We start from the raw sequence: 24,758 nt of genomic DNA on the forward strand, positions 1-24,758 counted from the left end.
AGGGCATGGCCCCTTTGATTGCTATACGATTATGTTATGTGTGTTGTATATTGATTGGATATCTGTGTTTGACTGATTGAGCTGGGAGGTGGTTTTTGGATGTTGTTCTTGTGCCTGATGTGCGGCGTCATTAATTGCAGGCAGATTGAAGTTATGCCTCGATGATCAACTAGATTCCGCGACTGTTTATCTAAAAAAGATTCACTTGCTGACGTGGCAAAATTAGCATGCACGCGGGTTTCATGTGACTATTTAACTGGATATGTTCAGGTCGACCATCGACCAGAGGCGAAGTTGCTCAATAGATTAAGAAGATGATTAACCGTATGATAGAAGTCGTGTTTCATATGCGACCAGACTGGTCGTAACATATTAGATATTCTTAAAGATATTTGATTCTAATTTTATATAAAGATTGTAATTTCAATTATTATTTAAATATGTTTGTGTCAAATATGAACACCCATCGGCCCATAAAGAGATCCTTGAGCCTATAAATAGAACTCAAGGGACTCTTTGAAGGGGGATTTTAATTTTTTTTCTTCTTTCTAAGTAGAAGAGGGTTTTATTCACAAAATTTGTATTTATCTTGAAGCTTATGAAACTTGTGAATCCTAGTTCACTAATTGCAAGTTTTGGTATTATTCTCATATAATAAGAACACGAAGTGGACGTATGTCATTACCATTATTTGGTGCCGAACCACTATAAATATTTGTGTCGTTTATCTTCTTGAGTTGAATTCATCTTATTTCTATCATTTTCAGTGACCCCGTGTCATTGACCAAATCGAGGGTCAACAACGACAATATGACCAAAGATAACAACCAGGGTCAGGACCCTCCACCTACCCCACAAAATTGGCAACAGATGTTTTCTGAAATGCAAGCTAGACTTCAAAGAACTGAAGATGAACTCTGAGAGCTGAGACAGCAGGCTCCACCTCGGGATGTTGGATTATAGGTCCCACAGGCTGTGGCGCCAGTACTTGCCCAACCTGTGATGGAGAATAGGTGGGAACCTTTGTATGAGAGGTTTAGGAAGCAACACCCTCCCCACCTTTGAGGGCGATCTAGACCCATTGCGGGCAAAGTAATGGATGAACATGAATTCTTTTATCATGGATTTCATGAGCGTGGAAGGGAATGAGAGGGTGGCTTGTGTTAGTTACATGTTGAGGGAAGATGCCCGCATCTGGTGAGAGATGAGAGATGTCACTATTATAACTTGGGATGAATTCTGGGATGTCTTTAATGAGAAGTATTACAGTGTTGTAGTTCGAGTTGCAAAGGTCAATGAGTTCATCAATCTGATGCAGAACAGAATGACGGTCACAGAGTATGCCTTGAAGTTTGGCCAGTTGACTAAGTTCATACTGGATTTGATGCCTACTGATATGGCATGGAGGGATCAATTTGTACGGGGATTGAATGTGATGATAGCCCGTGATGTTAAGATAACACTGGATCCGAGGACTACCACTTATGCTCAGGTAGTGGAGAAAGCCCTTATTCCTGAAGGGGCTAAAGATCAGATATGGAAATAAGGCGCCGCAAGGTGTGATGCTCAGAGGACGGTGCCTCCATTCATTGGCTCTGGCCGAGGTATTGGCCCCAATGAGCAAAAGAGAAATGGGCCAGATTCTTTTGTTTCTTCTGGTCCAGATAGGAGGGCACGAAGTGCCTTTGGCAGTCGTCAGGGCGGGGGAGAGAACTGGAGAAGCCTCCCAGAGTGTCCACGGTGCAGGCGACGACACCTGGAGGAGTGTAGAGTCAGAGCATGCTTCATCTGTGGGAGTGTTAGCCACTTGAGGAAGGACTACCCAAAATCCAGGAAAGAACCAAAGAGGAGTAATAGCCTCACTGTAGCGCCCAACGTCACTATGGCTGCTTTCTGGAATGATGACTGGCCCTACAAACCAGCTTTGTCCTCACTTGCACACTTCCTGGGAAAACTTCCCAGGAGGTCACCCATCTTGAGATTACTCTAGGTCAAACACGCTTAACTTTTGAGTTCTCAAGTGATGGGCTACCGAAAAGAAGATGCATCTTATTGATATAGGAAGTACCCATCAATCAATTTAAGCCATTTTCAACTGTGTAGTCCCATATCTAAACAATCTTATAATCATCACACTTGACCTTCCCCAGGCGGTGTGGGATTGCACAACTTTTTACCCGGTCTTTCCCCCTGCGGATCACGGGATTCTGACTGTCACAGTCACCCCCCACCCTCCCTTAGAAGTCCGACGTCCCTATCGGCCACACTTCCCGCTAGGTCAAGACTCTTATACCATTTGTAACGCCCCACGTCACTATGACTGCTTTCTGGAATGACGACTGACCCTACAAACCAACACGAGTCTTTCCAGCGTGCTTTGTCCTCACTCGCATGCTTCTTGGGAAAACTTCCCAGGAGGTCACCCATCTTGAGATTACTCCAGGTCAAGCACGCTTAACTTTGGAGTTCTCAAATGATGGGCTACCGAAAAGAAGATGCATCTTGTTGATGTAGGTAGTAGCCATCAATCCATTTAAGCCATCTTCAACTGTGTCGTCCCATACCTACACAGTATTATAATCATCACACTTGACCTTCCCCAGGCGGTGTGGGATTGCACAACTTTTTACCCGATCTTTCCCCCTGCGAATCACGGGATTCTGACTGTCACACTCACTTAAGCCAGAATGTTCACTTTGACTCAGACCGAGGCTGAGGCCAGTCGCTCGGTCGTGACATGATAGATTTCTAGTGTCAGTTCCTCATTTACTGCATTGATTGATTCAAGAGCTACTCATTCGTTTGTATCTGCTAGGGTGATAGACCATTTGTGTAGACCTTGTGATTTTTATGCTAGGTATTCAGGACTTTGTTGCTAACTGGGGACTAGTAGTCTCTAGGAGATGGGTTAGAGCATAACCAGTAGGGATAGAAAGTAGGGAGTTGTCTGTGGATCTGATGGAACTAGTGATGGGTGACTTTGATATGATTCTGGGGATGGATTGGTTGTTAAAGTATGGGACGACGATAGACTACAAGCGAAGGATGGTAACTTTTGAGCTAGGATGAGAGGAACCATTTGTGTTTGTAGGGACAGTGAGTGGACCATGAGTACCTATGATCTCTGAATTGAAGGCTAGAGACCTATTGCAAGAAAGTTGCATAAGATTCCTAGCGAACATAGTGGATACATCTATGGTCATTTTAGTTGGATCGAGTGAAGGTTGGTATGCGAGTTTCTTGATGTATTTCTAGCAGACCTACTAGGATTGCCATCACACCGAGAGATCGAGTTTGTCATAAAACTGGCGCTAGGAGTGGAGCTAGTATCAAGGACACCTTATAGAATGGCTCCAGCAGAGTTAAAGGAACTGAAGATCAAGTTGCAAGAATTATTGGATCTAGGATTCATCATAACCATATTTTCGCCATGGGATGATCCACTGTTGTTCGTCAAGAAGAAGGATGGGTCCTTAAGAATGGGCATCGACTACAGAGAGCTGAAAATGCTGACTATTAAGAATATGTATCCACTGCCTAGGATCGGCAACTTGTTTGATCAACTATAAGGGAAGACGGTGTTCTCTAAGATTGATCTTCGCTTTAGCTACCATCAACTAAGGATTAAGGAGGAGGACATACAAAAGACCGCATTCTGTACGAGGTATGTATATTATGAATTCTTGGTCTTGACCTTTGGATTAACTAATGTCCTAGCATCCTTCATGGACTTGATGAATAGGGTTTTTAGGGATTACTTTGATAAGTTTTTTATCATATTCATCAATGATATACTGGTGTACTCCCAATCAGAAGTAGAGCACGAGCATCATCTTCGTTTAGTACTATAGCGGTTGATGGAGCATAGGTTATATGCTAAGTTCAGTAAATGTGAGTTCTGGTTACCCTAAGTAACATTTCTGGGCCACATTGTGAGAAAGGAGGAGATTTTGTTGGATCCAACCAACATAGAGGCGGTTAGAGATTGGTCGAGACCGAGTAGTGTACCAGAGGTTAGGAGATTCTTGGGATTAGTAGGGTACTATTGGAATTTCATTGAGGGATTCTCCAGAATAGCCACATCGTTGACTGAGTTGACGTGTAAGAAGACCAAGTATGTTTGGACAGATAGATGTGAGAACAATTTCATGGAGTTGAAGCGGCGACTGATCACCGCTCCGGTATTGAGTCTTCCATCAAACAAGGAAAAGTTTGTGGTCTACTGTGATGCTTCAAGGCTCAGTTTGGGTTGTGTACTAATGCAAGCTGGGAAGGTGATAACCTACGCGTCTAGATAGCTGAAGGAGTATGAGCAGAGGTATCTCATCCATGATCTAGAACTAGCAGCGATGGTATTCACACTGAAGGTATAGAGGCACTAACTGTATGGAGAGAAGTGCGAAATGTACACTGGCCATAAAAGTTTGAAGTATTTCTTTACTCAGAAGGATCTGAATATGCGCCAAAGGTGTTGGCTAGAATTGGTGAAGGACTACGATTGTCAGATCTTTACCATCCAGGAAAAGCCAATGTGGTGGCCGACACATTGAGTCAGAGGGGCCTAGGACAGTTGTTCAGTTCAAGACAAATATAAGAAAAGTGAACTGAAGAGATGGCGAGAGCAAGAATTGAATTGGTAGTTGATCTGCTAGTCAATATCACTCTTCAGTCCACGCTCCTTGAGATAATCAGAGAAGCACAGAAGGAGGATCCCTAGTTGAGGAAACACAGGGAGGATGTCTTAGCCATGTTGGCTAGAGACTTTTCTATTTCTGAGATTGATTTGCAGATGTATAAAGGTCAGATCTGCGTTCCGATGGATTTTGGTATCAAGCGAGAGATTCTGGATGAGTCTCATATCACTCCTTATTCTTTATATCCGGGTACGACAAAGATGTACCAAGATCTAAGGACTTTGTATTGGTTGTCGGGGATAAAGAAGGACATGGTGGATTATATGGCCAAATGCTTAACCTGTCAACAGGTGAATGCTGAACATCAAAGGCCAGCAGGGTTGTGTTGGAAAACATTCAAAGCACGCAGCGAAAACTTTGCGTGGTGGGCCCATTGTGTTGATATATTAAGAACAACAACAATAATTTTTTTTCATTAATCATATAAACAATTTATATGACCAAGAAAACAATCCAGAAACATTATCATACAATACTATTAATCATGCAACAAATACATATAAATATACAATACATTTATATACAACATATAAACACAAAAAAAAAAAATCAAGAACATAAATATTTACCTCTTGAAATCTATCAAGTGTCCTTGAGTCTTTTCGTATTATTATCGATCTTCCTATCTAAAGCTTTCAACACTCAAACCACGATCTTCCGGAGTGTTCTCTACACCTCAAGATGTGTGTGGACACATAGAGAACATGAGTTCGTATTTTAAGAATCACAAGTATTTCTCAACACATGAGAACTTAGATTATGGTTTGAGAATGATTAGAATAAAGAAGAAGAAAGAGATTTGTCTGACGAAAATTCTGACAACTATTATGAATTGTCTCTGTATTGTTGTGTCTTTTCTTTCTATGTTATTTTTATTGTGTATGTCTATTTTCTCTTCTTCTTCTATATCATATATATATAGAAATTTTTCTATATCATCTTATTATTCCTAATAATAATAATAGTAATATATTAAAATAATATAATGATGATAGGATTTGATTTAGGTAAATATCTAACTTAAAAAATTTGAAAAACCATTTTCAAATTATTAAATAAATAAAATAAAAAATATACCAATACAATATTTGTATATGTGGTACAAGCATGGCACAGTCCTTGGACTGTGTCAAGCTTATACTAATGTTCTCTTTTCAAGGATTTTGCATTTTTCTTTTATTTAATTATTTAATTAAAATCAACTCCCACAAAATAAGATGTTAATATTTTTAAGGAAAAGATGACAGTTATATTTTAAAATTTAAATTTTAAATTCAAAATCCAAAATTGATGACCATCATTATCATCATCTTTTAAAATTAAATAAATAAAAAACTATCTTTGTTTATTTCTACCGCTCAAATAAAATAATTAATTTATATATATGAAATTCAAAATTTACATATTTACATTAATAAGTATATTTTTAAAAATTAATAATTAATTCTAAATTAATTATTCATCCTTAGTTATCATATAATTGCAAACTTGACCCAAAGAATAAAATTCTTCTCAAATTCTCAAATTACAGTTATACTCTTATATCAACTCTTACATTGATATGATGTTGATAGAGTCACCATGAGGACCTATGGACCTATAATATCAAGCTCCAATAAATATTACATTATTAATCACATATATATATATATTAAGTTCTATGCTTCTATCGAGGTCCATCAAGGCATATCAAGGAAGCCAATGGACATAAATGTCTGAGGATTTTATCAAGGTCCATTGAGGACCATCGAGCCTCTATTCATGAAATCCATCAAGACCTATCGAGTTTCATCAAAAATCATTGAGACAGACAAAAAACCCAGAAAGGAACGAAAATCCATTCCGATAATGAAAAATTACAATAAAACATGAAGACATACACAAATCTATTCGAAATAACACAAGCAATGTAGATAAACAAGTTTCCTCACTACAAATAACAAATATATACTCACCCATACATTTTTTGCCCCTAGATCCGAAAGAGAATCCAAAATGAAGATTCTTGACTTGAACGGATTCACAACTTGCTCTAGATCCGAAATCCAAAATGAGCTCGAAAATTAGTATTGATTAAGATGATGGTGGCTGTCTTTGTGTATGAGAGCTTAGAGAGATAGAGAGGAAAAGCGTGAGAAATAGAGAGGGAGAAGACAATAGGAGAAAAAAGAGGAAAATTTATGTCAAGGGCATTTTGGAAATGAAAGGGAATACTAAGATAAAAGCGTGATACTTTTTTAGCTTGGTATTATTTTGACATAGAACCCCTTTTTATGCATCAAAAATCAAATTTCTCATGTTTAATTGTTCTGATATATATTTTGAATTTTTTTTAACGTGTTAGTATATAATGGGTTAGTGTCTAGTTGTTGTCCAATCATTACATTTTAGTTGTTTTTTAAGGTATTAGCGGTTGGTTGAAGTCTAATTTTTGTCAAATTATTATTTTTTAGCTATTTTTTAATATGGTATTTTTGATAAAAAAAAAAACCATAAAAAAGTAAAAAAATCAATAAAAAAAATATATTCATAAAAAAATTCCTAATATAAGTAGTGCGGTCACGATTATCTATATAATTTTATTCTTAAATTATAAAGAGCTTCATCTAAATTCTTTAAACATATGCTTGCATGGGTTCATTTTTAGAGTTGATATTCTCTACAAATTCAAATTAATTAAAATAATGTGTGTCTAATGTATGAATGTTAAGTCAGGTTTAAACTTGCGGTGAGTACATATAAATTTTGTCCTAACAAAATACCAATAAAACAACTCTAGTAATAATTATGATGAGAAGGACTAATCAACTAATTGAGTCGATTTGTAGGATGTTTATGCCCATTAGTTATTGGTTTTGACGAAGATTATGAGTAGAGTACGGCGTTACGTGTACCAAATTGAAGCCCAAAAATTCAAAGCCATTGGAGTAGGTGACCAAGCCCAGGAGTGCAGCCCACGAGATTATGTGACAGCAGGTAAACATAAATCATGGTTAGACATGTTCATACATTAATAAAAATGATATAATTCCTATAATAAAAGATTCTAGACCTCTTTTTCTATTAATGGTCAATGCGAGTCAATCAAAGAAAAAGAAACATGCATGTAAAAATTAATCATAGTTTGACATTGTCCATACACAAACCGTAGATCTTTAGACTGTGATAATAAGTTACTTATTAAGAAACAAAAAAGAAAACTTGCTAGTAATTTCGTAAAATATAGTATCATTTATAGCTTTAAAAGTTGGATGATGTTTGGTAAGGGGGGAATATATATTTAAAGAAAAGAGAACAAAGTTAAAAAATAAAGAACAAGTATACACATTTTTCCTTTTTTGAAGTTGTTTAAAGAAATTTTGCCATTGTATTCTTTAAAATATGTTCCATGGTTTGTAGGAGAGCTTAGTTGGAAGTTGGGATAGCAAAAAATATGAATATAATTAGTAATTCGTACCGAAGTGGTGAGGAATGAGATGGAGGGTATGTGTCTGACTTTGTAGTAATCAGCTCCTTCAATTCCATCCATGACTTGAAGCCTATCCTCAAGTCTGTTCATCCGTACCACATTCAATTCTTGAAGAGTAGTAATGTACATCAATCCATGAGGAACATTACTCAATTTAGGAATGTATTCAATATCTAATCTCTTAAGGCTTGGCATTGAGCCTTGTCTCACTTGCCAATCCTCTAGTTGAAACAGCCCAAAAAGTTGAAGAGTCTCTAGCTTGGGAAACCCATTAGCAGAGAGCACCATTTCAGACTCACTATAAGAATCATAACCCAATAAAAGAAATCTCAGATTATGTAGCAGCCTCTCCAAAACTGCAATACCCTCTTGCTTAATTTCTGTGTAACGCAAGATTAATTTGGTGAGGCTACATGGTAGAAATTGTAAAAAATGGTCAGAATAGCCCGATCCTGATCTTATCTTCCCAGCCAAGCATAATTTGGAGAGAAACTGGCAATGAGAGAGTGATTTTAGACTTGGAAATGCATTGTTGTTGTGCATGTACATCTCCAAGGATCGAAGTCGACCTACTTGAAAAACAGGGGACTCCATGACCAATCTAGCTTCTGGGATACTTTTGAATTGTACCACTAGGCTTTGAAGGTTTGTTAGCTTGATGAACATACCATCTTTGATCAAACTCTCAGCTGTAATGTGCTTCAGAGTTTGATTGTTTGTTAAATTCTCCATACCAGAACGACAGCTCGACCACTTAAGATCTCTTGTGTGCCTATAATCAGGTAAAAATAGATGCCTCAAACGAGTTAGCCTGGAAACTGATTCGGGTAGTGAGTATGCCAGCATTTTCATTCTGAGATCTAGAGTGTGCAAGTTCCTCAACTGGCCTATGGAGGGAGGAAGTTTCGAAATTTCGGCATTTCTTAGCCCCAAGTACCTCAAGTGGACTAAATTGCCAAGTTCTATTGGCATTTGACGCAAAATTTGCTTGTGTCTAGTGGAGCCAAGTTCCAAAACTCTCAACAGTCTGAACTTCTTATTTCTTAGAAGTGTAGTATTTAGACAGTCGTAGATATCAGACCATAGAAGAGAACGGAGTTGGGAATGAACTTGGTTCATTTCGAAATGGCTTCCGAGATGAACTGCAACCCTGCGTGAAAAAAATGAATTAGTGGTCAACATCTTCATCTCTGGCTGCTCAATGATCTCGAAGAAGCTGTCCTCTTTCGCCTTTGAAACACAGAAGTTTCGCATAAGATCATGCATTCGACAAAGTTTCACCCCTGTCCCATTATGGTCTCTTTTGGCCACTTGAACCATGCACCTATCAATTAACTCTTCCAAGTATCTTTCACCTACTTCTTCTAATGTCTCTTCTGCCTCACTCGTCTCTGTTGTAATAAAACCTTCTGCAATCCACAGTCTAATTAATTTCCCTTTCGGTATCTCCCAATACTCTGAGAAGCTTCCTAGATAAAGAAAGCATGGTTTCAAGTGGTAAGGTAGATCATGGTAACTCAAGGCTAACATCTCTTCCACTCCATACTGTACTTGTTGAGATTTGGATTTGACCAAGTGCGAGTTGACACTCCTATGCACCTTCTTCCATCCATCTAAGGAGTTTTTAGTTCTTAACAAGCCTCCAAGCGTGACAATTGCAAGAGGCAATCCTCCACACTTTTTCACCATCTCTTTTCCCAGCTTGTCAAACTCTTGTGAACATTCATGCCCAGGAAAGACATTTTTTGGAAATGCTTTTTGAAGCAAAAGCTCCCAACTCTCTGTGTCTGTCAAAAATGGAGGTTCAATGTGCAAGCTATAGGGATCAGCAATCACTGCTATCTCCTTATTTCGAGTAGTAAACACAATTTTACTTCCGACTTTCCCTCTAGGGAAAGCACTTTTCATTGCGTTCCAAGCCTCAATGCTCCAAATATCATCAAGAACCACAATATATCGCTCTTCTTGTAACTCTCTTTTAAGCCTATCAATTAACTCCTTGTCTTTTGCTACATTCAGTCTCTCTCTTTCGCCTTGGATTAGTTTTTCTAACAGCTCCTTTCTATTTGTCTTCTTCCATAATTCCATAACCTCAGTTCTATCCATCTTCTCCTTCCTTCGAGATTGAAAACCAACTTGGATAATAATCTCAGTCAAAAGATCTCTTACACCATACTGTTGAGATATAAAAACCCAAGCACAACAATCAAAATGCTTCTTCACATCAATATCATTATAAACTTTTCTAGCAAGAGTAGTTTTACCTAATCCACCCATACCCACAATAGAAACGATGCACCGCCGATCCTCCTCTTTCAACAGCTGACCCTTCAAAGCCACCAAGCTACTCCTCAAACTAACAACATCATCATCATCATCATCACCATCACCATCACCATCATCTGGATATGACCTCCTCAAACTCGTCATGGAAGCAGCAGAATAATTACCATTACTAATTCTCTCTGATCTATTGAAGTTGATTCCATACCTTTGAGTCCGTTCGCTAATGCTCTTGAGCTTTTCCTTGATGGAGTTGATTTGACTGCGAAGCTTTCTGAGAAGAAAATAAGCTTTTCCATAATAGGCAGAGTTCTGGGCTTTGAAGATGTAAGTCTCCACAGCATCCTCAATCGCACAAGCTACGTCTCTGACTTCGGCCACCCACTTCCGAACAAGCTCGTCCTGTTCTTGCTTGCGATCCGCGTCTTTCAAGAAGCATTGCATCCAAGTCAACTCGCTTTTCAGAAACTCTATGTCCACCCTTACTGCGCTCAATGAAGCAGCTTCATAGTAGAGTAGCTCGGTGATTCTCTGCACAGCTTGAGACACAACAGCCTCGGCCAACTTCGATGCCAACACTAGTTCTGCCATTTCAAACACTATCAAACTACTAGCCTATGATTATATTCATAAATCTACTACTTCATTATACTTTCTCTCTCAGTGTCTCTTCCTCATAAGTATTTTTTTTTTAGTGAAATGTTTTTTTTGTCAATTGAAAAGTCAAAATTGAATGACTGCTGAGTTAAACCGCGTAGTTTGGAGTGGACTCAAATCTTGGGATGGAGGATTTTACAAAGGGTTTATACAATTTTATACTCTGTCTACCATGCATGAAACATGTTTTTAATAGATTCTAAACTTAATTTTGATGAAAGTTTTTTATTTTGAATTAAAATAATAAATAATTCATCAAATTAGCAACTCAGAATAAAACAGAATAAAAGTATAATTATTTTGACTATGAACTGTATTATTATATTCAATTTTTTATTCATCAAAATCAAATTTATGGGTCTATTTGAACTATTTTACAAAACACAGAGTCTAAAAAATAATTTGTCAAAATACAAAGTCCAAATAAATAATGAAAAAAAAACACATGGTCTAAAAAAGTATAAACCATTTTATAAACTATGAGGGGGGATTATTACAAATAGTACACATTGTATTACATTTCCATTAATCTTTTAGGTTACTACAGAAGTTTTAACTTTTCCTCGTTCTAAATTCAAGAGAATCTCACAACCAAATAATATTTTGAAAGCCAAACAAGAAACACTTTAAATAAATCTTAATCCAATAATTTTTTAGTTAATGAGTTATTTTATTTATGAAGCTTATAATATAAAAAATAATATACATATATGAAACTATAAAATGATAAATAATATTTGTTTATTTGAATAAATTGATATGGAAAGATTTTATATAATTATTTTAGTTTAAAATTACAAATGAAATATTATTAAAAATAAAATAAGAGTATTTTTGTATTTTTAAAAATTATACTAGATTCGAATATTTAATAACTGTATTTTTTAATTCTATGAAAAATATATTTCATGAGTAAAGTTGTTTATAAATTATAATATAAGAGAAAATTTGGTAATTTTTTAAAATGTCATATGTTATTTATAGTTATATTATTTATTATTTTGATAAAAAATATTATTATATTAATTTTGTGAAAATATGAAAACTTTATAGATTCTTATGCACAACCAAACAGAGAAAATGATATTCCTATGAATTATAGATTAGAGTGCACAACCAAATATAGTGATGTAAGTTTTTAGACTATCAGATTACCCTCTTCAACTTTCTAAGTAATATGAAAATTGTGAACTCCTAATATCAAATGTCCACAAATAGATAATTTTGAACATTTGGCATAGTTCATGGAAATTTTTGACAAAGAAAAATAATACAAGAGCAAAAGTGCTATTAATTTGGGGAGAATAAGCTATTTACCTAATAATATAATACTAAGGGGGCCATGTTTGGTATGATGTTTGAGTTTATGGGAGTGGAATTAGAAAAAGTTCAGATTAAGAGAATGTGAAACTCAAGTGTTTAAAGATGTTAATATTACCCTCAAATCAAGCTAAAAAACAAGACTTACTTGAAAATACAAGCCCTAAGCCATCAGATTTGACATTCTCATTCCCACCAAACCAAACCATAATACCAAACACGCCAAAAAGAATTATTGCTTTCATAATAACTGATTATTAATTACCAACTATACTAGTGTAACACCCTAAGTTGCTAATAAGAGTTAGGACTTTGATTAGCGTGCCTGGAGGGAAATAAGTGAATTAATATGCTAATATGTGAATTTAAATGAATATGTGATTAGAATGCATGTTTAGGTGGTATAAATATGCATGTGGGCCCCGTTTGCATGATAGGGGTAAGTTGGTAATTTTAGCCCTTTGAGGGCATAAATGTGATAATTGTATTATGTGGTTTGTACCACATGGGTGTGGTGATATTAATGTGATGCACGTGCCGAGACAGTCCTAGAGAGCTAGATAACTCAAAAGTCACAACGGGATTTTATACCCGGCTCGGGAGGAGCCTAGGGGTACTTTGGGGAAATTTCATGAGTTGGGTTGTGAGTTTGTGGTTAGTGGTTATTGGTGATTAGGTAACCTGAGTAACCATTGGTAATTGCTGAGAGTAACAAGTTTGGATGGAAAATGGTAGAATTGTAATATAAGTGAAAGGACAAGAGTGCCCTTGAGGCTTAGCTAGAAGAGGAATTAGATGGAAGGGTAAGATGGTCTTTTGGCAAGGTTTTAGATAACTTTAGCTGAGAAGAGAAGTCATTCACGTTTTAACACTTAGGTATATTTTTGTTTTGGCTGAAAATTTGAGGAGAAAACTAGAAAGAAAGGAAAGGAAGAAGGGAGCTGAAACTTGAGGGATCTAGGAGGAGAATCAAGTGGTTGGAGGCAATTAAACTTGATCATAAACCAAGACTTTTTTGAGGTAAGGATTTATCTCTGTTTTGTTAAGTTTCTAAGCTTGATTTTCTTAGAGTGTTAGTATGAAAATTGAAAGTTGATGTGTGCCTGTTTGGTGGATTCTTGGGGATGAGGCTTGCTTAGATTCAATTTGAGAATAAGGGGGATTTGCTTGGAGCTGGACTTGGAGAAGACTCAAGGGCGAATTTCTACTTGAGGTAAGGGTTTTAAGCATCTCTGTTATGTATTAGCTGCTGTGAATTAAGTTGCTGGTTTGTTAGTTTAAGTTTCATAAAGTTTTAAGCCAATTGGTGAATTGGGGATTTGATTGTGTGTTTGGGTTTATTGTTGATGTTTTTGAGTTGTTATATGGTCTATGTGGGGTTTTGAATCGAATTTGGGACTTAGGTATGCTTTGGGGTTGATTTGGAGTGGTTTTAGCTCGGGGAAAACACAGGGAAAAACCCAGAAGTCTGGGTTCGCGAAGGAGCGCCGCGGCCCTGTTCTTGGGCGCTGCGGCGCAAGACTGTTTCTGGGCAGGGGAAAGCTCTTTGACTTGCTGGGCGCCGCGGCCAGTTTCAGGGCATAGGAATTTTGCAATTTTGAGCTTTTGCTCCGGGGGTTCGGGGAATGTTTCCAATGAATTGTTTTAGGAATTCCGAGAGTGTGGGATCGGTCCCGGGAAGTGGTTTTGGATTGATTAGTAATAAAGGATGTTTTATATGTGTTGTGACTAGGTCTTTGGAGAGGCTCGGGTTAGAGGACCGTGCTCGCGACTTTGGGGCATCGGAAGCTCGGGATACAGGTAAGAAAACCACTGTTCCCACAGAGCTTGTATGCAGGGCTGAGCCCAATATGTTTGAATTGCAGGGCATAACCCTTTGATTGAATTTGTTTGTTATGCTATGAATACAATTATGTGAATGTTCAGCGAGAGCCGGGAACGACGTAGGCCGTGATCGGCAAGGGCCTGGAACAGCAAAGGGCTGGGAACAACGTTCGGCACGTTGAGTGCAAGGTCGAGTACGGCAAGGGGCCGGGAGCAGCGTTGAGCACGTGGAGTGCGAGTTGCCAGGGTGAGACCCTAAATGATACCTGGGATATCCTCACAGTGTGGACCGCGAACCCAGGGCCTGGTAAAGCGCCTGGGACGGCATGGGCGTATGTGTTTAGCCTATTGGTGGCCTGATTATATGCTAAGTGTTGGTTGTATATATGTTATCTGCTTGTGAGGGTTTTTGTGCTGAGCTTCGGCTCATGGATGCTCTGTGGTGCAGGTAAGGGCGAGAGGAAAGTCAACCAACCATGAGTATGGAGAGCGTGAAGCGGCGTGTACATGTTTGGCCTGCCTGGCTGCCACGGCCAGTGGTTTTGGGAGATGGTTGTATTAAAACTTAGATTTTGTCGTCTAGTCGGATCAAACTTGTAAATATTTATGTGGTAAATATTTCTAAAGAGTATCTTGGGATCCCAAGTGTCAAACACTCAACGATTTGTAGTAAATGGAATTATTTTCAAAGTTTATTTCACTATTTATGATTTAATTACACTTTTGATCTAAAAACCTCGATTAACGAGTTAAATGCACGTTTAAAACTCACTTAGTAACGGCTCTAAGGAAGTAGGGCGTTACAACTAGCATGACAAAGAATCATATAAATGTATATATATATATATAAGCACACTCACATAAAAATGTAAATAAAATTGCTTAAAAGATAATAAAAATTAATTAAAAATTTATATTGTTATATATCTATATATTGTCTCAATGGAAAATAACAAGACTTTTATAACTCTAAAAAAAAAAAATACAAAGACAAGATTATTAATTAAATAAGATTACAACTCAATAACCAAAATACAAGTAAATGTAGAAATAAGTGGAAGAAGAGAATTATATGAACACAATATATAAATAAATATGTAAAGAGAAAATAAAAGAAGAGAAGACAAAAGCAATAGTAGAAATAAGAAATAACAAGAACAATAAGCAAAAGTCTCTCACTCTTATAACCAAAGTAAAGAGCATTGGGTATCGTCAACTTGAACAAGGTTTACAACATTTGTCCAAAAACTTATTTCCCCCTATCTCAAAGCACTAAAAGATTATTTCTATATTGGAAATAACTCTCTAGAATAATCAAACATTTTTTATTTATTCTAGCCAAGTGAGCTAGTATATAGAAATATTGTTGTCTTACAAGTGAGCAATAAGCTCCTATTTATAGAGTTTTGAGACACCATTTGAATTTCAAATTTCATCAACCCTCATGGTTGTTACCAATGTTTAGTTGTATGTTTATATAATTAAAAAAGAGTTTTGAGAGTTATACAAGGTGTTAGAACCATTCAAGATGAAAAAAAGACGTTAGAGTTGACTATAAGCGTCCTTGGCCGCAGTCATTGGCCTTTGTCCCCCAGGGCGTGGCCAGGGATAATCAGTGGCCGCGACCACAACTCTAATTTCAACAAAATTCAACTTTGCATTTCCAAAATGTTCTATCATCTTCTCACGTGGCTTTGTAACCTTCATACACATTATGAGGGATAAAAGCATGTCTCCAACAACTATTTCACTTATGACTTTGATGAATTCAAATAAAAATGTGTAACATAAAATCTACACATTATTGAATGATATTTGAGAGTTACAAATTTGTAACTGATTTTGTAACTCCAAAATATGTTACATTTGGGCAGACACGTGTGTCCAATTTTATAACTCTTAATAATATATTACAAAATATAACAAATCACATTATTTAATATAATATTATATTATGTTATATGAAATAATATAACATATATTTTAAAGGACCTTTGATTTGGCCAAGATAAATAACCTTTAATATAATTTAGTTCTACCAATTTTCTTCTTCCTAAAGTGATAGTGAATAAAGTATTCATTCTTCTTTCATGTAAAAATTCTAAACATATTAAAATTCATTATTTTTTTCCTATATGATAATCTATATCGTGAAATAAATACACAAATTATGTACACTGTACGTACTCATGTCTCAAATGTTCTTAGAATGTCGTAATAATTATATATACCGTTTTCAATAAGGATTTCAAATAACAAAAATTACACACTAAACTCTTAATATTTTATCGATCGTAACGCGGCCACGCCAGGAGTTCATTGCAGTCGCATTGAATCTTTTGTTTCTCGGCTAAGTCATTTTCTAGCTCGATTGGTTGCATTCCATAACTACTGTGGCCACGCCCACTTTTTTAAGCTCCTTTCATTATTTGACTCTCATTAATATGTTGTTTTTGATTCTTAACACCTAAACATAAAAACGGAGTAAACCCAAAAAAGAAAAAAAATCACGACAACACATTAATCATACTCCTAAAACTAACATAAAATTATTCTAACAATTTGCTAAGCAAAAACATTAGCGTTTTGTAGTTCTCCATAATTTAGGTTTGGGCTAAAATTAATAAGGTGGATGTTGCCTTTTCAGTTGTTTTTTCTTTTTTCCTTTTTAAATCTTCAGTTGGTTAAATTAACAGCCAGTTTCCAACGGGTTCTAATTTCCTAAACTAATTAGTCATTGTAAGTAGTTGGCGTGTTGCTATTGTATACTAATATGTATTGACTTTCCTGTATGAAATTTTGTATAAATTTTTTTAAAAATTAATATCTGTCGGTGGCCTGGTAGGTAGATTTGTCAATTTGGTTAGTTTATCTCTTCAGCGGGGCTATACTTGACAACGTGGAAACCGCAAAAGATCCAAAGAATATAGTTGGGTTTTGATCTGTGTAATGGTTGGTGAAGGGCATGGTATTGGAGCTATCCACGTAGCCCCAAAGGTCATATCCAATGAAAAGAGTTTGTAACTGTGCTGAAATCGTCTGTCTCAGCCAAAAATCATATTGTGCCACGTATCATTATATTTAGTCTCTCCCAAGACTTGTTGAGGGAAAAATAAATCTGCATCTCTCATAGGTTTATAAATTCTATTTAGCTAGGTAGCTTAGATCACTAAGAAAAATATGTAAAAAATATGTAAAAAATAATTAAAACTAAGAAAAATGGGTCTCCATTGGATGATATATTTTACAAATATTTTTAGATAAAACTATAATACAAAACTATATCTAATGTATACTATTCATCCTTTAACCTAATATTATAATATTAAAATATATAAAGATATTATTGATAGTTATAAAAAATATTTGAACTGAATAAAAAATGTTTGAAAATATAATATTTAAATGATATAGAAAAAAAAATAAAAAATCTGATGTATGGTAAAATGTAAAACTTAAAGATAAAATAAAAAAATATGTGTTTTAGAAAAATATTTTAAAAATTGAAGTAGAGCATCCATTGATTAGACTTCCTATTTTGGGTATTATTAGCTGCATCATCTTTATTTTTTCCTAAGCTTATCTTTAATATTCTTAAAAAAAAAAAAAAACCATCACTATCCAAGCAAGATTAGACGAAGTCAGAAAAAGTGTTCCAAGGGATTGAACGGCGACTTCTATATTTCAGTGACAGTGAGTGAGTCCTTGAATGAGTTGGAACAAGTTAGTGATAACTACAACATCGTGGAAATATCCTTTGATTGCAAAACGCCGAAGAGCTATTGGCTATAGCTCACACTTGCCAAACTTGTCGGCGGCCTTAAGGAGGTTATGGTCTCTCCTAAGTCTAACAAGCATAATAAATGTGCAACTACCAAGATACGACTTAGATCTACCAATGGTGGCACTATCTAAAGTTACCAAAATTTTTAAAATTTTAATATTTTTGTATTTTCTTTCATCCTCCTAATTCAAAATATTTTTATAAAAATTACACCTTCCTAATTTTTTACAACATTTCTGGGCAACAATACTTGGAAACCCATCTTTTGATTTGGGGACTCACAAATGACTATGACACTTCTACGGGAGATGCTCTTACAAGCTTCAAAATATTGGAAACAAATACAAATAACCATAAAGACGAGTTGGTCTACAGAATTGCTAAGGGGTACCACTGGTATCCAACACTACAATGATATAATATACTGATATTGATTCAATCTAATATCGAGTCCTACACATTTGAATTATATAAGTATTATAGAGTATCGCTAACTAACTATGGAATGCTACTTTATTTGGCGTTGGACACCTTAGAGCATATCCAATAGAGTACTAAATTGGTAATGCATTGCTAAAATATAGCTCACTTTACAAAAAAACTTGCTCAAATGGTGTGCCAAAATTTGACACATACTAAAAGTTCAGCAAAATTTGGCATACAATATATAACATGGTGTATATTTTGCATCACCATAAATACTACATTTTTTATTTATTTTTATACCATTTATACTATTTTAGTATTATTTTTATCTATTTGCATTAAATGTTATATTTTTTACTTTATTATTTTATTATTATCTTATACTATCAATAATAAAATATAAAGAAAAATGATTATTTTTTTTATATTTTCAATAAATATCAAATTAACATTAATGAAATATTAAATTTTACAATAATTTTTATAACTGTGCATTGGAGCATAATATTACAAATTATGCTAAATAGATAATATATTAATTTTTTGTGTCAAATATAACACACTATTTACATCTCTAGTTAAAAATGATTTAATGTGTCAAACATGAACAGTAGTTGTGCTACCAAAACATATAAATGGGCTATACTTGAAGTTGAATACATACATATAATTGAGAATTGCTATATATTTACCCATTAATAGTACAATTTAATTTTTTTTATATATATAGTACCAGAGGAGATTCAAACTTGGACTGTGTAATAGTCTATGAAACAATTCAAAAATAGTTAATATGCTGTGAATACTGACAGTATAAATTTTTTGTTTTATAATATTATAAATATCTCATTAATGAAATCTAGATTCATTGAATAATAAAACTTATCATATGTTCAAGTCAAGGTAACAGAAATAATAACAAATATTTTATTTATTTATTGCCGTAAGAATATATATTAAGCGGGTAACCCACGTAATACAAAAATAGTCTTAACAAAGTGGTATTTTTTTTAAAAAAAAAAAAGAAGGAAAAAGAAAAAGAAATGAATGAGCATATTCCATTGGCTGCATTTGACATTATTTTATCTTTTGAAACATCAAATACAAAATTAATGAACTTATAGTTTCATCTCCTACTCCGGTAAACCTGCCTGGACAACATGGCAGAGGCCATATTATCAATATTCACAGAGGCTATAGTATCGCATGCGATTCATAGAATTTCCTATTTACTCCGCCACGAGGAAACTTCGTTGACCTCAGTGAAGACCGATGTGGAGTACTTGCGAAACGAGCTACTGCGCATTCAGTGCTTTTTGAAAACTGTCTACATCGAGCAAGAGCAAGACGACCGCGTTCGAAACTGGGTATCTGAAATCAGTAACGTAGCTTGTGAGATCGAGGATGTTGTGGAGATCTACATCGTCAAAGTTGACTCTTCCTTCTTCAAAGCTTTTCATCTCAAGAAGCTTCGCAAGCAAGTGAACTCCATTAAAGCCAAGATCGAAAGCATCTTCGAAAGCAAGAAGAACTACGGAATCGAATTCGTTCGTAGAGACTCCGCCGCCAGGGCCAGTACTCCTGCAGCCGTTGATCTTCGACAACGTAGCTTGAGAAGATCATTTCCGGAGGAGGAGGAAGACGATATCATCAGCTTGGATCACAGTATGACAATTTTGAAGACTCGACTGATACTGGAAGACAAAGATGATCAGCTCTGTGTTGTTTCGATCGTCGGAATGGCAGGATTAGGTAAGACCACTCTTGCCAAGAAAGTTTATAACGATGATGATGTGAAGAAACACTTTGATTGTCGTGCTTGGGTTTTTGTTTCTCATCAGTACGTGTCTAGGGATATCTTTTCTGAAATTTTGATGCAAGTTGGGTTCCCTCAGTGTCAATATCCATCACATGATGGTGAATTAGAAACTAGGCTGGAAGAGAGGAGAAGAATCAAAGAGATTCTCAACTCTTTGGGAGAAGATGATTTGACTGATTACATAAAAGATAGGTTAAAAGGAAAGAGGTATCTTATTGTTGTTGATGATATTTGGAGAAACGAAGATTGGGATATCATAAAAAGGGTATTCCCTCGTGGTGAAAAGGGAAGTAAAGTTGTTTTCACTACACGTATCAAGCAAGTTGCATCGTATGCTGATCCAAATAATTTCACCATTGAACCTCCATTTTTAACACTCGAAGAGAGTTGGTTGCTTCTACAGCGAAAATCACTTGCAAGACATGTTTCCATTGGTGGATCATCTGGTGTCTGCACACCAATATCATCTCAATTTGAGCATATGGGAAAAAAGATGGCTATGAAATGTGGGGGACTACCTCTTGCCATCGTCAAGCTTGGAGGCCTTTTGAGAACGAAAAAGTTGTACGATGAATGGCAGAAAGTGGAGAAAGAGGTGAATTTGCACTTGAATAGATATGGAGTGAAAGATACTTTGGCCTCGAGTTACCACGACTTGCCTTACTACTTGAAACCATGCTTTCTTTATTTGAGCAGCTTCCCAAAGGATTTCGAGATACCCAAAAGCAAGTTAATTCAGCTGTGGATCGCAGAAGGCCTGGTGACCGGATCCGAAACAAAAAGATGGACCATGGAAGAGATAGCCGAGCAATATTTTAGAGAGTTGATTGATAGGTGCATGATTCAAGTGGTGAAATGGGATTACACAGGGGTTGGTGTCAAAACATGTCGTGTGCACTGTCTTATGCGAGATTTCTGTGTCTCCAAGGCTAGAGAAGACAAGTTCTCTGAGGTTATCCAACATCATGATCATGAAAAGAATATCATCAGCACAGCTAGTTCTTCTTCGACTTCGAGTAGTAGTGATCCTCATCCAACAAGCAGTCGCAGAGTTGTAATCCATATTCCTGGCTGTGATCTTGATAGGAAGCAAATGCATCAAACTCTTCGTTCCCTTACCTGTTTCCATGTAAGTCCTTTGTCTTTCTTGAAACTTATAAGGAGCAAGAATTTCAAATTGTTGAGAGTTTTGGAATTTGGGTTTAGAAAAGACACCGCCATTACGCGTAACGATTATGTGCCTGTGGAAATCGGTGACTTGATTCACTTGAGGTACTTGGGATTAAGAGATGGTGGAAAAGTCATATTGCCTAGTTCCATAGGCAACTTACGAAACTTGGGCACCATCAATCTTCGCGATAACTACGAAGTTGTACTACCAGTGGAGATTTTGAAGCTGTCGTGTTTGAAACATATGCTGTTACCTTTTGGTACGTGTTTTTCTGATGACACCTTTAGTTGGGGTACTTATGTTCTTTCCGACCCAAAAAAGATTCAGACTCTCAAGTACATAAAATTTGGTCCGTTGCTTCTCAAAAACAAGATTACAATATCTGAGCTGACGAATCTTCGAAACTTAGGAGTAGAATTCAAAACCAATGAAGAGGTTAGATTGTTCTTGGCGTTCCCAAACTTCAAGCTAAGCATGCTCAAGTCTTTAAACATGTCTCTCCACACCATTAGTGGTGGCTTTTCAAATCTGCAGCAACTTTCTAAATGCGTTGCTCTCTCCAAACTTTTCTTGGACGGAAAGATATTAGACGATCTCAGTCTTGAAATTTTGCCAGAAAGTCTCACCAAACTGATCTTGAAGGACTCTGGGCTTAGTACAGACCCCATGCCAGTCTTGGAGAAGCTACCAAACTTAAGGTATCTCCGGCTGCATAACTCGTACAATGGATCTAGAATGGTGTGTGGAGGTGAAGGATTTCCTAGGCTGGAGACTCTCCAACTTATTTCGCTCAGGAATGTAATGGTGTGGCGAGTAGAGCCAGAAACAACAATGCCAAATCTCCAAAGACTATACGTTAGAGATATGCCTGAATTGAGTATGATTCCAGAAGAGTTGTGCGTTAAAAATCTCAGTGAACTAAAAGTCAGTGAAATAGGAGGAGCGCATTCGTGAAATTTATTGGCTAAACTTGAGCGGAAAACGGATTGAGCTTGTTAAACCATAAATTAATCTTCCTATAATATTGTATTACTTTGATTAGTTACAGTGGTTATATGTAAAGGACAGGTGTCCATTTTCCATGTATTGGTCCCCTCCTTATTGGACCATATATATCTCTGTACTGTTTTGGTGAATATTCAAGGAATACAAACATTTTCTTTCATTCCTTCTGTGAAGGTAGTAGAGTACCAGTAATATGCCTCTATGGCTTCTGCACTTAGCACGGGCTCCACCGGTTCCCTGCCACCGCCGGCTCCGCCTGGTTCCCCAGCTGCCTGTCTCAATGTCGATCCTCCCTCTTCTGTTGCTTCGGCCCTTTCCCTAGCGTTTCCTTTGGTAAATCAGACCATCAATGTCAAACTTGATGACTCAAACTATTTAGTTTGGCAGATGCAGTTGTTGAATATCATTATGTCTAATGGACTTGACAACTACATTGATGGATCTGTGGTGTGTCCCTCTCAATTTCTTGATGTTGCCTCCACAAGCCCTAATCCTGAGTTCTCCTCTTGGCACAGGTACAATCAGTTACTAATGAGCTGGTTGTATGCTTCTATTTCTGATTCCTTTCTTGGTCAAATTGTGGGTTTCAACACTGCTTATGATATTTGGCATGCTCTGGAGTAAATCTTCACTGCTGCCTCCTTTGCCAAAATTTGTGAGGTGCGCACCTCTCTGCAAACGTTGAAGAAGGATGGCCTCACTGCTATGGTTTATTTGCAGAAACTGAAATCACTTTGTAATATTCTCGCTTCTGTGGGTGACCCTGTCCCTTACAAAGATCACTTGATTTATCTCCTCAATGGTCTAGAACCGGAGTACAACTCCTTTGTGAGCTCTGTTCAAGCTAGACGCGATCAGCCTACTATTGAAGAAATTCATTCTCTCCTCCTCAGCTTTGATGCCCGGCTGGATCGTCAATCTTCCGCTTCCCTTCAAGCCAATTTTGCTAATCTCCCCTTCTCCAAACCCAAACAGAAACCATTTCCCTCATCATCCTCGTCTTCCCATCGCCCTTCTCCAAATCGCCCATCCCGCCCTCTGTTTCCTTCCCCTTCATCTTCTTCTCCTTATTTTCCCACTACCCGTCCCCCTTACCGCCCTAAGTGCCAGATTTGTTTTCGTTTGGGACATATAGCCGCTACATGCTATTATCGCAACAACATTCAGTATAGCCCCTCTCCACCTCCCAAACTATATAATGCCTATTTTTCCCATCACACATCTCAACCACCGTTACTCCCCACTCCCTCGGCCACTCCACATTCTGTGATGGATCCCAATTGGTACATGGACTCAGGGGCATCTCACCATTTCACTCCAGACATGAATCTGTTGGACTCGGCTCAACCATTCCATGGTGGTGACATGATTACGGTGGGTAATAATGGTAAGCAAGTTTCTATCTCTCATATTGGCCATGCACCTTACCTGCTTATCATACTGCCCTTAAACTCTGTCAGGTTTATTACTCTCCCTCTCTGACCAAAAATTTATAAAGTGTTTCCAAGTTGTGCCAAGATAATGCTGCTTATGTTGAATATCATCCTCACCTATTTCTTGTTAAATCTCAGGCAAGCAACAAAATCCTCCTCAAGGGTCTTCTTGAAAATGGTCTATATCGTGTCTCTACTCCTTCTCCAATTCCATCTTCTTTCCCACGGCTGTTTCTCTCCTCCAAGACTGACCTCAATTTGTGGCATTCTCGTTTAGGACATTCCTCGCACGATGTCGTCAATCGTGCTCTTTCTCAATGTAATTTTTTAGTTTCTAAGAAAGATCATTTTACTTTTTGTTTTCCTCTTGTCAAATGGCTAAGTCTCACTGACTTCCAGTCCCACTCTCTGTATCTCGGGCTTTAATGCCTTTTGAATTAATACATACCGATCTTTGGGGTCCTTCCCCTGTTTTTTCTATTACTGGCGTTCGTTATTTTATATTATTCATTGAATATTATAGCCGTTTTACTTGGTGTTACTTACTCAAAACTAAAGATAAGGCCTATCAAGATTTTATCACTTTTAAATCCATGGTCTCTACTCAATTCACAGGCACTATTAAACGTGTCCGCTCAGATTGGGGCGGTGAATTCCGCTCCCTGTCTACCTTTTTCTCTCATCTTGGTATTCACCATGAATTGGCCTGTCCCTATACTCCCAACAAAACGGCTGGGTCGAATGTAAGAATCCCCATGTGGTTGAAACCGGTCTTGCCTTATTGGCTCATGCTCACACGCCTCTTCATTTTTGGCCCTATGCCTTTTCTACTGCTGTTTACATTATCAATCTTCTCCCCACTCATCTATGGCA

The 24,758-nt window shown here is 36.8% G+C and overlaps 2 protein-coding genes and 1 long non-coding RNA gene across 3 annotated transcripts; 2 read left to right on the top strand and 1 right to left on the bottom strand.

The window, feature by feature from the left end:
* Positions 1–6,507: 6,507 nt before the first annotated feature.
* On the bottom strand, positions 6,508–11,218 carry LOC133797885 (disease susceptibility protein LOV1-like). The gene is made up of 2 exons (XM_062235979.1): positions 8,152–11,218; positions 6,508–7,502 (listed from the first exon to the last, which is right to left on the bottom strand). The coding sequence occupies exons 1-2, from the start codon at positions 11,035–11,037 to the stop codon at positions 7,470–7,472; spliced, it is 2,919 nt and encodes a 972-aa protein (XP_062091963.1). The 5' UTR covers positions 11,038–11,218; the 3' UTR covers positions 6,508–7,469.
* Positions 11,219–19,472: 8,254 nt separating this feature from the next.
* LOC133797886 (protein RECOGNITION OF PERONOSPORA PARASITICA 7-like) lies at positions 19,473–22,612 on the top strand. Its single transcript, XM_062235980.1, has one exon. The coding sequence runs from the start codon at positions 19,618–19,620 to the stop codon at positions 22,399–22,401; it is 2,784 nt and encodes a 927-aa protein (XP_062091964.1). The 5' UTR covers positions 19,473–19,617; the 3' UTR covers positions 22,402–22,612.
* Positions 22,613–23,857: 1,245 nt separating this feature from the next.
* On the top strand, positions 23,858–24,358 carry LOC133793901 (uncharacterized). The gene is made up of 2 exons (XR_009875014.1): positions 23,858–23,912; positions 24,024–24,358. It is a non-coding gene; the product is annotated as an uncharacterized LOC133793901 (long non-coding RNA).
* Positions 24,359–24,758: the final 400 nt, after the last annotated feature.

This window comes from Humulus lupulus, chromosome 8 (genome assembly GCF_963169125.1).
Source record: "Humulus lupulus chromosome 8, drHumLupu1.1, whole genome shotgun sequence".
Taxonomy (NCBI): domain Eukaryota; kingdom Viridiplantae; phylum Streptophyta; class Magnoliopsida; order Rosales; family Cannabaceae; genus Humulus; species Humulus lupulus.